This window comes from Triturus cristatus, chromosome 3_1 (genome assembly GCF_964204655.1).
Source record: "Triturus cristatus chromosome 3_1, aTriCri1.1, whole genome shotgun sequence".
NCBI lineage: Eukaryota > Metazoa > Chordata > Amphibia > Caudata > Salamandridae > Triturus > Triturus cristatus.
Window position 1 is genome coordinate 879,694,174 of NC_140583.1, and position 15,091 is coordinate 879,709,264.

At 45.4% G+C, this 15,091-nt stretch overlaps 1 protein-coding gene across 1 annotated transcript in view; it reads left to right on the forward strand.

Moving 5' to 3' along the window:
• The window catches only part of STK39 (serine/threonine kinase 39), a 1,405,344-nt gene that overhangs the window by 471,287 nt on the left and 918,966 nt on the right, over positions 1–15,091 (forward strand). Inside the window, exon 7 of the mRNA XM_085645380.1 lies at positions 7,099–7,200. Coding sequence (XP_085501506.1) covers positions 7,099–7,200 — 102 coding nt within the window. The remainder of the gene's footprint in view (positions 1–7,098; positions 7,201–15,091) is intronic.

The following is a 15,091-nucleotide window of genomic DNA, read 5'->3' on the forward strand; positions in this document are numbered from 1 at the left end:
TCATTGAGTTTCAAGGTAAAGTTTCAAAACACACCCCAACGATTTTCAACCCTTCTCCCACTTCCCACCCCCTATTAGGCATCACATGTTAACCAAAGAGTCACCTTTTCCCAAGATCTCACACAGGTCTCTGAGTATTAGTCATTGGCCTCCCCCTCCCGCGTCTATAGTCTGTGGCCTGATGTCCCAGTCCCATTGATCTCCTGGGGCAAATGGCACCTCGAGCTATCCCTTAGGACAGGTAGTTGCCACTCCCTTAGTGTCTCACTCCATGTCCTCGCTTTGACCTTCCACACTCCCCAGAATATTTTTAACTTATTGGGACAGGCCTGTGCCTAGTAGGTTTGTTCTTCCGCTGTCATACACCAGTCCATGTACGTTCCCAATCCTCCACCCTTGGATCACGCCTAGCAACCATTATAGCCATGTTGCAGAATAGATGGGTATATTTGTCCAATTATTATTCACCTCAGATGTCTCGCATTATTTTTTTTCGCATAAGTTTGAGTGTATTGTCTTTGATCCCAGGCACCCTATTCCCTACACCCACCCAGAAGGGCCGGCGCTCAGGACACTTCCATATTGTGTGAATCAATGTGCCCACCATCAAGCAGCCTCTCTAGTAACTTTCGGATGGGCACCTACTGAGAGCAATGTGCTGTGCACTCGTGTAGTATGCCCTGTGAAGTATTTTGCGTTGGACCAGCCTAAAGTTAACGCAGATTGACACTTTCCAAGGGTATCGATGGACTTCTCCCAACGTGTCATCCTCAGGCCTGCCTAGGTCTCCTTCTCACCTCTCTCTTAGGGCTTGGAGTGGCAGGGTACTGTTGGCCAACAGAGTGTTGTTCACTGGCACGATGAAGTGTGTATGTAGAGGGATGTAAAGCACTCAAAACTCCAGAGGGGTCTCATCTGGGATTTCCTCTGTTTGGCCTATGCTTCCTTTAATGAGGTGTCGATTTTAAATATAGTACAGGTATTGACTCCCCACCAATTCATGTTCCATCTGAAATGTTTCAGAGGGGATCTGGCCTCTTGTATTCCATATGTCTCCAAGCTTCGAGAGCCCCAGATGATCCCATTTGGTCCCCCCTCAACGCCTTGTTGTGGTGCCAGTGCATCCGCCTCCCAGAGGGGATTTTCCAGTGTGAGAACCCCTACCATCTGATACTCTTTTTGGCCCTTCTCAAAGTATTGACCACCATGGCTATGGGAAGGGGGAGGTGCATCAAATGCCCATTACCATTAAGTTGCTTGATAGAATTCCCCGGTGCCATTGCTTTCTGATCTACCACCAAAGATGGTTCCCTCTGCTCCGCAACTACCAGTTGTTGACCACCAGTAGCTGTGCTGCCCAGTAGTACACCCGAAGGCCCAGGAGAGTAGTACCCTAATCGAACACCTTTCTGATCTACGGCCTACATCAATATCCTAGGGGCCACGCCATCCCACAACAGCAAACTTGTTGTGGCCACCACTTGCTGGAAGAAATCATCTGGGACCTCAAAAAAGGAATTCTGGAGGGCGTATAGGAATTTGGGTAGGGAAATCATTTTAAAAAGTGCTGCATGCCCTAGCAGAGACAGTGGCAGTTTTATGCTATCGACCCATGCCTCTCCTATATTCTCCCATCAACCTGCCTAGGTTATTGCCATAAGATAACTGGTGATCTTGGGTGATATATATGCCCAGATAACTGAAATCCGGCTCCTCAACTGGGATCGAACAGCTCCAGTTATCGCTGGTCCCCATCCCATGAGCATGTAGTGACAAGATTTTCCCCATTTTATGCGTAGCCCACAGTAGGAACCAAACACATCAAAAATCTCCAGAATCCTATCAATGGATCTTTCTGGCTAGGCCAAGTATAGTAGGATGTCATCTGCATACAACGAGATTACAGGCTCCCATTCATGTTCTCAGTGGAGGCCGTGCACCAGGGCATCTCTGCGAATCAAACTCACCACTGGCTCCATGGATATTGCAAAGACAACTTGGGATAGCGAGCAGCCTTGCCTTATCTCCCTCTTCAATGCAAAGCTACCAAGAGTGCACTGTTAACCCTCACACAGGCTGTGGTGCCGGTGTATAGTAACAGAACCAGGCATGAAAGAAGGGGCCAAATCCGATTTTCTCCAGGAGAGCCATGAGTTAAGGGCATTCCAACAAATCAAACGCCTTGGCTGCATCTAGTTCCAGCAGCATCGCTGACTCCTGTAAGCATCTCTCACGGGCCAAACATCCGCAGAGGCATCTGAGATTATGTCTGGGAGACCTGTATGACATAATGCCTCATTGGTCTTCAGCCATGTTAGTATGTACCACCGGCAACAGGTGAATCGCCAAGACTTTCGCCAGGACCTTGGAGAGATATTGGCTGATGAGAGGAGCATGACTCTGGGGGTTTGCTTTGCTTATGGATGAAAACTATGTCTCCTTGGCAAAGATCTGCGGGCAGTATCCTTTGGGATCGTGCCTCTATATACATTGTGTTGTGCGGTTTCACCACCAGCTGTTTCACATAGTGAAAGAATTCTGTTGGGAATCCATTGGGGCCCGGTGACTTCCCCCTTCAACTGCACTAGTGCTTCCACTATTTCCCCCTCTTGCAGTTCCCCATCAAGGGATTTTGCTGCCCCCTGCCACCCACCACCAGCCCTCTTCCTTCTGAGACAACCACGCCAGCGGCTTTCCACCCTTATTCTCAGCTTCATACAATCTGAGTTGTTTAGCCGAGAATAGGGATCTGGCTTCCTGGTGAGCCACCTTCCGATAGGCATCTCTTGCGACACGCAAGATGGGTCAATTCCTCATTGAGGCGCCGTACGTATTGGGATTTTCAGTTCAGCAACTGCTTTTCTTTCTCTTTGCTGGCTCGCTCCCTTTCCTGATTACCCATCATATGCGCTATCAGGTGACCTCGCATCACTGGTTTTATAGGCCTCTCAAATTACAATCCCCAATGATACCGAGCCTCTGTGACATCTTGAGCTGGAATCCAGGGGTGCAACCTCCACCCTCAGCCTGCAAGCCTTACTGGGCTCTTGACGCACATTGTCAGCAGAACGTGGTCCAAAACACCCGTCACCCCCTGGGCAGTATCGCATTTTCCTGCATCTGCCTAATTGCCCCGCTGGGGCAAGGAAGTAGTGAATTCAGGACACTGATTGCATTGCTTTGGCCACGTAGGAGACTGACTGTCTCTGGGATATGTAGCTCGCCATGGGTCTTCTAGCCCCAATGACCCCAGAAAATTCCTCAATCTGGCATAGTCACTAGGACTCTTCCAAGCCTTAATCAGTACGTCCAGTCCCCCACCCAGAACAAGATTCAGATCTCCTCCCACCAGAAAAATTGCTTCGGGGTCTGAAGTAATCTACCTCAACATCTTGTCCAGTCCCTGTGACTGAAGGCCTGGGGGAAAATACCAGGATGCCACAAACAATTTCTCCCCCTGCCATGTGCCCCCCGTAGCCGCCCAACAGCCTGAGAATCGAATCAACCCATGTCTCTGACACCTGGTAAGGAAGGGATTTGCGGGCTAGGATACAGGTATCCCCGGAGCCCATCATGAAGTCCAAATGGGCTAATAATGTGTATCTACCTTTTCTCAAGAAAGAACATTTATTACCCAACAAGTAGGTTTCCTGTAGCAGAACTATTTCAGGTGTGTGTCTATTCAGATATCCCTCATTTAAGCTATTCGCCCATACGATTCACGTTCCAGGATAAGAACATGAGGGCCGGCCCTCCTGAACTATGGATATGACGTGACTCCGCTGTGTGCGTCCCCATATTCTCCTCGTCTAAACTCATGGTAGACGTTTGACCTGTGGTCCCAATTGTGTGCCTCCCTCCCGGTCTTTCCCAAACTGACCACCCCAAACCTCTCTTCAATTCCCTAATCCACCCTATTTCCTTGCGCTGTGAGGATATAACTTTCCACCCCCCAATGCTTGATGTACGTATAGCCCATCCCCCAACGTGTTATACATCACCCTGGTGATTCTGCAGTTCTGCGTTCCCACATTGCGTCATCAAGCCTTCCCATCCACCATTCCGTTCACCATTTATCTTTGTGAACCCCACAAGCTTGGGCTCGGGCTCTGACTGGTCCCTGGATTGGTCTCTCACACAGTTTTGGCTGCCATCATGGGTTTCACTATGGGTGAGGATTGCTCCACCTTCCCATCACCAGAAAGCTTGTCACTGTCCCTCGAGTCCATGGAGGCCATCGCCAAGGCAGACAACTTGTTTCTGGTGGACCAAGTTTGTCAGTCCTGTACCTCCTGGACCACCCTTGAGCGTTCCCTCAGTGCTTGATCTTTTGTGGGAGCCCCTTTGCCCCATCGCCTGGCAGAACAATGGAATCTCTGCTCTCGTCACTCCGGGTTGCCTCCCCGGTCCGTCGACCCGGGTAGCCCTGGCACTCCAATCAGTCCCCGGCTTCAGCAGCGAAAGCAAAGAAGGATGCTTCCCTCTCCACTGTGATGTGTAGTTTGGCGGGGAAGAGTAGAGTGTATTTCAGGTTCAGACCTCTCAGGTGCTGTTTCACTTTTAGGAGCATTTCCCTTTGTTGCTGAACTGTTGCGATATAGTCTGGGAAGATGTTGACCGGCTTGTCCTTGTCCTGCCAGGGGCCCCTCGCACGTGCCTCTTTGAGAATAGGGTCCCGGTCTCTAAAGTTAGCAGTCTAGCAATTTTTGGCCTGGAGGGGGCCCCCGGCAGGGACAGCCTCCCCAGGACTCTGTGGGCTCACTTTACAGTAAACATGTCGTAAACCTTACCATCGTACACCTCCTTCTCGAGCCACTGCTCCATGAACAGATCCATGCTGTTGCCCTCAGCCTGCTGTAGAAGCCCAGTGTCGCTTGATTTCCAACTGCATCTGCTGAATTTTGTGCAGTGTGGTCTTTGACCGAAGGAGCAATGTCTGTTAAGAAAAATTTCACCTCTTCTACTCTTGCTGTCAACTTACGACTCTACCCGCAAGAGGCCCTCGTCCTGAGCTACTCTCTCTATTTTCTCATCCAGTGCCACTTTTGTTTCGCGGATAGCAGCCAGGATTATATTGGTGTGTGCTTCGACTGACGATCCCCCGTGGCTGTCCGGGGGTCTCGGCCCCCTGTGTTATCTTGGCCTGTCTTGGGTATACCATGGTCTTTGAGTGATCTCCAGCCAGGCTGCCACTGCTCAGCACAGCGCATGAAGAATCCTCTCCCAGTCTCGCACGGCAAGTAGGAGCCCCCTTTTTGCACCCCTTGCGGTGACTGGGGCAGGTGCCAGATAATCTGCACCCCCCCGGTGCACCACTGAGTGGCAGCCTGTGTTTCCCAATGTCCACTCACAGAATTACCTCTGGTCCCTCTTCTAACAGGATCAGCCAGCTCATCACCTCTGGCTCCAATCAAGCTGTAGGATACTCCCAGCCTAAATCTATCATGTATAGCCCCAGTTTTACAGGCAGGTTCCCCAGTATTAGATCACCTTCCCTGGGGATGTTCATCCTCCATTGCTGCCCCCCACCAGGGTCAACAGTCCTCAGCAATGGTGCCTCAGTACGCTCTTTGCTGTGTCTCCTTTGGGTCAAGGAACTGGCAAGCTGATCTCGGCTGCGCCCTGCCACTCTTTCCTCTCCAAGTGTGCCTGCGCGTCCAAACAGGCCCAACCATTGCCCCCAGCCAGGGGGAAGATACTTCTGGTGCATTGCATCACAGTCTGTGGTCCAATGTCTGGGATGCTATGTTGTGCGGTTGCCATACTATCCTTGTGGCACCACCCCCATAGCCTCTGTGCCCAGTTTCTAATCATCGAGGGGGATCCACCCCAAGCTATCTCAGTGGGCTGAGAAGGGCTGTTGCACATTTCACGCCTGCATCCCACCGACATCCATCGCTCAGAGTGGGCCTTTTCAGCGCATGGTGGCCTCTCTTCCCTGCTGCACTGGATGTCCGATTGGGGTCTCCGGATGAGAATGGCAGACACCCCTTTTCTACCACCTTCACCTCACTCCTGTAGCACTCAGACCGCAGCCCCTCTGGGATATATTCCCACACTACCGCCGCATGGCTGCCTCATAGCACTGGAGGGACGTCACAGCTTTTATGGGTCCAGGGACTATCGCTCCTTTCACGGCTGCTCCCCACCTGCTGCCTAGAGCGGGCCTTTTCTACTCATGGTGGCCGCTTCTTCCTGCTGCATATTCGATGTCCGACTGGGATCTCTGGATCGGGAGGGCAGACACTCCTCCTCTGCTGCCTCAACCTCGCCGACGGAACATTCAGACCGCGGCCCCTCGGCCTTTGGGCATATCCCCACATCGCTGCTTTGTGGCACTGCCTCCCGTGCCCTCGGGCCCTCTCTTATCAGCCGGAGGGGGGATCAGCCCCGCACTATCAGGAGGCCACGCTTGCCTATTGCGCCGGGGTCACTTCGGGATTCTGAGGGTTAGAGGGCCTGGCGATGCAAAGCTCAGCAAGGAGCGACTGCTGCCATTGAGCTCCTGCCACACACACCCAGCTATACCCGTTTATAACAGTGTACTACATGCTTAGCCACTAGATGTTACAAAATATCACAAATAGTCCATAGTAACTAAGACATACCACAAAATAATACCACAGACTAATGCAAATAACCCAAACAACATTTGTATTCATGTCACTGTTCAGCAATGTAGCAAAAACCTCAATACAATGCAAGAAACATCTGTAAAGTAGACTAAATACCAGAGAGGACTACATGCGACCTGAAGACAAATTACCACTAGTTATCACAAAATCTTATCCACTTACATTTTTTTAGGTTTCATGTTACAACAATATTTTGAATTCAGGGCCCCGTTAGTCACAAAAACTGATAATTTATAATTACATATGCTCCCTTAAAATTGACTAGCAATATTCCTTAATTAATAATGTGATGACTTTCGTATCTGTCAAATTACAACAATGTTTTTGTATATTATTATTAACTTAAACAAAGAGTGCAATAAATCATCTCTAACTTCCAACAGAATAAATTCATGAGCATTTTGTTTCTGTGATGCATACACTTTTGCGTGATTACCAAACTGACTTACTGTTGAAATTTTAGGTCAGAGGATATGACTTTAAAGCTGACATCTGGAGTTTTGGGATAACTGCCATTGAATTAGCAACTGGTTCTGCTCCGTATCACAAGTATCCTCCCATGAAGGTATGATCATTTGAGTATGTGCAATTGGCATCCACTCATTTTCAAAGCACCTCTTTTGAATGATCACTCTGATATAAGTACAGAAGTCTCACAAATGTTAGTATTTTTTTCTAAAGATGAGCAGAATGTGTGAAATTCATTCAGAACGATTATTGTGGACTATGAAAATCGGTATTTGCATATACCTTTGCATGTAACTCCACAATTTAGTAGAGGATCTTAGAAATTCCTGGTGATTTTAAGCATTTAAGTGTGAAGAGTTGCCCTTGCACCCCCAAACACCTCAGCGCTAAGCCCTTTGTAGGTTGAGGCTACCAGCCGGTTGCAAAAGACCTGTTGTCAGCTTTCCAAGGTCTTACAGTAGGCCTAAAGCCTGCCATTACTTACCTTTGGTAAGCTTTATTGTCACTCTCATTTGCTTGCTTCTTATTTGGTGGCTTGTCTTGCCCTTCCCCTTTACTTGTGTCCTTCCTCTACTCACTTTTAGGTAACTACTTTTTTCTTTTTGTTTAAGCACTGCATAGAAGTGCACCTGCTTTGTGACTGCCTCCCTCATGTGCTTCTCACCTCCCGCTCTGTGTTAATGTCTCTTGCCTGTTTGCTGGTTTCCCCTACGCAACTGCCTCGCTCGTGTGCTTATCTTCCCCCTTCTGATCTGTGTTGTTGCCTCTCATCTCTGTGCTTTTCTCCCTGTACTGCACTGTTTCCATTTGCTTCTCCCCACCCATGCCACGCCCCTTGTTCCTCTCTCTCACCCATGTGCTTCTATGGTATTCTATCTCACTTGTGCTTTTTCCCCTCACTCTTCATGTGCTGCTTTTCTCCTGCATCCTAACCGCTCATCTGTTACCCCATCACACTCCCAAAACCACCGGCCCTTTTTCATTAATTGTCCGATGGCACACGCATGTGTTCTGATGCATGTGCGCATCATTAGAATGACGTGCTTGCCATCTCAAAGGCTAGACCTGTTATCTTTGCCAATGCTTGTTTTAATTAGAGACAGTGCATGCTTACCCCTTTGAGATTTTTACATTCTTCTTGCTTTCTTAAACGGAGCGAGATTATTTGTTTTTCACAGTGTCCTGTTTTTCCTTGTTTTTCACCAGTATTTTATTCCAGGTTTCTAAAAGATACCTGCATTCTCAATCACTGAATTCAAATTTGTAAATACAATTCAGAAAAGTGTTGTAATTTCTAGATACCCTATTTCTATTTGTGTTAATTTTCGATATCTTGCGAAGGTTTTTGGGGCGTGCATAACACTGGTCATCTGCGTGGCACGTATATGTGAGGCCGTCCCTCAAATACCTAGCCACGTTAAATACTGAGGGAGAGTGGTTTGAGCAGAAAATGCTTCTAGGCTGAGGCACATACCAGTTTAAGACATGTTGTCCTCAAACCAATTGTTTACAAGAAACAAGCATTGGCATAGCCAATAGGTCTCGCTTTTGGGACCTTATAAGTGTTTAGCTTTCAATGGTTGATGTTGCACCAAGGATATTGTGCTGCATAATTAAATACTTATTAGGTCCCAAAGGCGAGACCTTTTGACTATGCCAATGCTTGTTTAAGCAGGCAAGCAGCAACAGAAGGTGTAGGAAGTATATGTGTAAATGTTGTCTTATTAAAAGGGAAGGTGTTTTTTTACCATTTCGTGTGCAAGGAATCAATAAAACAATGCAAACAGACAATTCAATTCATGTTGTCTTCATGAAATAAACGTTCACAAGTTAATAGTAGCTTTGATAGACTGGAAGCAAGAAGTCCTTAAAAGAATCTTGCGATTTCCTGTTATCATTTTATAATTTTTTTCATTGTAGTTGGGCATCCCAAAGGCTGCTAGAAACGTGTGAACACACTATGACATAGTGATCCGACCCTCACTCATATTTTCCTATGTAAAGAAGCATTGACAGCGCCAATAAGTCAGGCATCAATGTGCTAATGTGTGTAACATTGACATGCATAGATTCTAATTGCATGCTTTAGCAGAGGGATATCAAGTGCTAATACAGCAGTGGCTTTGGCGATTCCAGATTTTTAAGATAACTGCTGACTGTGCAAATGATTTCCATTTAATTTATATATTAGTTTATCTATTGTGAATATACAAAGCATCTAACCTGGACCTGTGTTGGCGCAGTGGCTCTGCCTATGCTTGTTACATGAAGACACCCCCCCCATGCTTCAGAGATAAGGTTGCCAATGCGTGATAACGAATAAACACAAGTTAAACCCGATTTTATAAACCAGTGTGAACACAGAAGCAAATGGCGTTCACTAGAGGGCATACCACTTTGTGGACCTGCAGGGACAAGATCAAACTAGTCTTAAACTAGGCATTAATCCTCATGCAAGCAATGCACACGAGTTAATTGACCAAAAATAAGGGTGATGATAAAAAAAGGCAACAGCGACAATGGGGATCAGAGGAACCCTTACTGAAATCGGACCTGGTGCTAATGCACATCCTGCACTAAAGCTACGTCCGGTTATCACTAGAAGAACAATATCTTCCCAGAAATAATGCAGAACTAATAAATAATAACTGGCACCCAAGCGGACATTGTGCATTACCAGTGTGCAAACGAAATAAAAACATTATTAATAAAAAGCAGCCTTACTTGTCAGTGGCCTCGTAGGCTGGCAATATCTGATTTTGCAGCGCTGTCGCTCTCTTCTTCTGCGGAAAAGGGTTTAATATGGTGGCGGTGTCTGCTAGACACCGCCATCCATATTAGTATGCAGGCGGACAGCAACCTTTGCCATGGAAAGGCATGTGGAGTTCACAATTGGGGGCCTGTTGCGGGCCCCAGGAAGTTAGGGGGAGCGGAGGGTGCACATGGGGGGTACCTATGGTATCCCCCTGCATTTGCATGCACAATGCGGCAGGCACTGCGCGGTGCCTGCCACTTTGTGCATGCAAATGCACAACATGCATTTTTACCATTGCGGCTGGTGCTGCTGAAAGCACCGCCCGCCGCAATGTTAAAAATGCGTGATGCGCCCGCCAGTGTGGCGGGCACATCCTAAACTCTCCCACGGAACCGCCGCACATATGGCGGGCGGTCCTGTTCTCCGTAGGGATGGCGGGCAAACTCATCCTAATGATGCCCATAGTGTGTAAACAGAGTGTGAGGCCTGTTCCTGACTACAAAAGGTCCTGCGCCTGTCCTCTCACCTGGAGAGGTTCACCAAGCTTGACCTCAGTACTAACACTGGACTAATGTCCTAGTCATGAATATAGTGCCTGGAGCGGTTTTGGTAATTTGCCCTAGAAAAGATGATTAATAGTTTGACCAGACCTTTTTATCTATGTAATTCAGCTTAAGGCATGTTAGGTCATTTATGTAGACTTCTGCTTCTATGTGCATGCCCAAACTCTAGTGCTGCCATTCCAAGTGTGTGTTAAGTGTGATTGTGTGTGTAGCAAATGTAAAATATGCTTGATATGGGTAAGCGATAATAATGGTGGCTAGTGGGATCTGTTTTGGAAACATCTGGCATGGCTTAGCACAAGATGGAAGGGTAAGGGCTGTGCTCAGTGACAGTGTAAGTGCATTGCTTGCATTTCTGTAGCTGAAAGGGAAGACCCAGACTGTGAAGTGTGGCATTCTTTGAGCGTTTTGGCTAGCAAGAGGATGCTGTTTAGTCTTCCTGAGCACTGCCATTTGATGGATGGTTCAGGTGAGTTGTGGGATTGCAGACTCAATTGTGAAAGGTGAGAAAGTCTCTAGGCGATTCATGTCCTTTTTGCTTTCCCTGATTACTTCTTTATTTTGGCTTATAACAGACAAGTGAGGAAAACTCACACATCTGTTGTAGGTCCTCCACAATGGAGACAACCCCAATTCTACCAAAAGTGTGAAGACTCACTTTTCACAAAGGCTGCATCTGGAGAACAGCCTGGAAACAACCTTTAAAGAAGATCCAACCAAAGCCAGTTCCACAGTTTGAAACAGAGGACCACAATTTCCTGTTCATAAGTTGAGTATAAAAGTGGGAATATCCCCTCCCACTTTATTCCAGGTTTCAAGGCCTTTATCATCAAGTAAAGGAGTGCTCTACAGAGTACTCAGGGCTGGTGTCTGCCTAGATGTGAGGAGACATCACAGAAAGTCTGTTTTTCCTGCTTGAAGAGCTGTGACCCTGCCCGGAAGTGCTTAAACACTGGCCTGCTGCTGAGAGAGGGAAGTAACATGCCTGGTCCTGCAGGAGGAGAGACTGTTTAGGAAGGAGCAAGGTGCAGTATGTCCTCGCTGGTTGTGGGGCACTCAGAAGTATGTAGACTCCACAAGAATGACTTGGAGGAACTCTGGTATCTGTGGGTCCCACTAAACTTTCAATCCGGTTCCTGGCAATAACCACATCATCACTATAGCTTGACTACAGATGGTCAGTGGGGGCTGCAATTGTCTGACCACAGAGGGCCAATCAGGGCTGCTTCTGACAAATTCATTAGGCCTGGATGGGAGCTGCGACTGCCATTTCCAGAAGGCTGGGGATTCATTGTTTGCTGAGAGGCCTGACGGGGCATCAGTGACAGAATACAGTAGGCCTGGATAAGGGCTGCAGCTTCCAATTGCTGAGGGTCTTCGGGGACTACACCCAGCTCTGGTCCAGTAAAGACTGCATCCCTTTAGGATTGCAAATCACATGACCCGTGGGCTGCCCCTGTGACAGCAGAACTGCACAATCAAGACTGCCATTGTCAGATCTTTAGCCTCATCCTCGCAAGACCAGGTGCTGTTACATCTGAAGGATAGGTCTTACAGAAGGTGGGCTCACCTCCATGAAAAGGGCGTGGACAGGCAGGTCCTAATTAGCTTGGCGGTGCCACAGCAGCACCTCCAGCTTATTAATGCTCCTGACTGCTGCAGACCGCTGTGGGATCCTGGATACCCGGCAGATGCAGCGTTCATATGGCGTTCTGACTGTCACACTCATAACACTGCTGCTGGGCCTGTAGTGTGGCAGTAGTCGGACCACCACCGCGAGTACGGTGGTCCTACGGACTGCCGCAATCGAAATAAGGCCCTTAAGCTGAAAAGGTGAAGGGCCACCTGGATTGGAACCAGCTCTATTCCAGTGGTATTTTCAGTGTAAAACAAAACTTTCTATTTGCCATTTGATAGATGAAAATTCAGTTACCTGGTCTGCCCATATTACTGTGAACACCAGCTGGACATCTAAAATAACTGCCGGATCACAGAGTCGTCGATTTACCTCAGAAGATCTCCCCATTTTTTAAAGTTCTGTTTCAAGTCCTCCTGAGCTTAAACTTTTGGTATTGTCTGTTACCAATATATTGCACATTCTAACATTCTTACAAAAACCTAAATAACAGGAAATACCCCTATTGAGAGATTGACCTTTCTCAACAATGCCTAGCTCTGACTTAAATGTGACCTTTTTACTGTGAAGGAAAATCTATATCAGGGGTCTCCAGTCTTTTCTATAACAGCCACTTTTGCTCAATGAAAATCCTCCTGAGCTACTAACAAATTTCATCCATGTACAGTATTGACCACACCCATTAACAACTCACTAGTGACCATTAAAACATTTAAAGCTGGATTACAAGCAGAAATGTCAGGAAAAGCATTATTAGGATGCAATGTTTCCACATGAGTAATGAATTAACACCCGAAGCAGGCAGCACCCTCTGGCACAAATGTCAGAACCAAGGCAGTGTCCCCCCTTACTAATTTTAAATTACCATTCAACTATCGTCTTTAAATATGTTTAGTAAATGTAGCCATTTTGGGGCTTGTTACGATGTTGGTCGGAGTTGCCTCCGACCGACACCCTCTTGGACTCGGGACCGACCGACCTGAGGTCAGCTGTTCTGACACTGTTCGGTAGGATTCCCACTGTTCTCTATGGAAGCTTGTGTTATTAAACCGACTAGGTTCACTGACATAATATCGAACCCAGAAATATCGTTCAACAGAAATATTGGGTCAAAAATGTCCAGCACAAAAATATTGTTTTCCTATGCACATACAGGTAAGTACAAAAATATTGAGAAAAATATGCTTTTACACAAATATCGAAGAAATATGGACAATACATATCTTTTTTTAACATATATATAGAAAAAAGTAGTAAATCCTAAATATTGTATTATATAACATTAATATAATGTAAATTAAATATGCTTAAGTAATATTTAAAAATATGTTTAAAAAATATACACATATGTATTTATCTTTTACCACTTCCGGTTCACCACTGCCTCATCAGAAAGACGACACCGCAAATCAAAGGTAGGGTTCCAAACGTTTATTTTGTTAGAAAGGCTGCAATGTATCTATGTACGTTTATATAGACATATATCATGTAAAACTATTTTAAAAATATTATTTATAATATATATTATAATTTTCTAATTTGTTTATAATTTACTATTATAAAAAGCATATGTGCAAAAACATTTTAAATATTGTAAAATAAATAATAACCAAACAATAAACAAAAATACATTTTACTAAAAGTATCTTCAAAATGACATGCATTTATATAAATAAAAAATATAAAATTGAATACACATGCACATAATAATAATGTATACCTAATTTAAAAAAACATTTAAGCTCTAGGGATAATAAATACATTAATTCCTCTCCAATACATACAAAAGTAGGGAAAGTGTTGGACTCAGGAAGGGTACAATTTACTATTCCCACTTCAGTCTGTGCAACAGTAGGGAAAGCATTAAACTCAGGAGGGGGTAAACTTTACTGTTCGCACTCCAGTCTGTGCAACAGTAGGGAAGCGTAGGACTCAGCAGGGGTACCATTTACTATTTCCACTCCAGTCTGTGTAACAGTAGAGAAAGTGTTGGACTCATGGGGGGTAACATTTAATATTTCCACTCCAGTGTGTATAACAGTTGGGAAAGCGTTGGACTGAGGAGGGGTAAAATGTACTATTCCCATTGCAGTCTGTGCAACAGTAGGGAAAACGGACTCAGGATGGGTAAAATTTACTAATCCCACTCCAGGCTGTGCAATAGTGGAGAAAGCATTGGACTGAGGAGGAGTAGAATTGACTATTCCCCTTCAGTCTTTGCAACACTAGGGAAAGCATTGGACTCAGGAATGGGCACAATCTACTGTTCCCACTCCAGTCTGTGCAACAGTATGGAAAGCATAGAACTCAGGAGAGATCAAATTTAATATTACCACTCCAGTCTGTGCAACAGTAGGTAATGCATTGGACTCAGGAAGGGGAAAATCTGCTATTCCCACTCCGGCCTGTGCAACAGTAGGGAATATGTGGACCTCAGGAGGGGTAACATCTAATATTCATACACCACTCTGTGCAACAGTAGGGAGAGTGTTGCCTCAGGTGGGGTAAAATCTACTATTCCCCCTCCTTTCAGTTCAACAGTAGGGAAAGCATTGGACACCAAGAGGTAAAAATAACTATTCCCACTCTATTCTGTGCAACAATAGAGAGAGAGTAGTTCACTTCATACAAATAAAGGATTTTAACAACTCTATTGAATATCCCAAAATATAAAATTCTAAATATAAAAATGACATTTCTATATATTAAGAAAAAGTAAACAAATTAAATAATTATTGCAGTTTTTATTAACTATTTACTAATAAAACAAAAATTATTCCTTCAATTAAAGTACCACACTATATTCCCACAAACATAGCAGCCAACAATTAAAATGTAATTGAAATACATAAAGTATATTACAATTAACATGTTAAGTAATGAATAAAACGAGTTTTAATAAATTAATAAATAATTTTAAAAGTATTATTATTGAAATAATTTCCCACCCTATTCCTCTACAAACCAAACAACACACACTTAAAATATAACATAACAAATTTGATAATTTCACAATTTACATAATTATAAATTA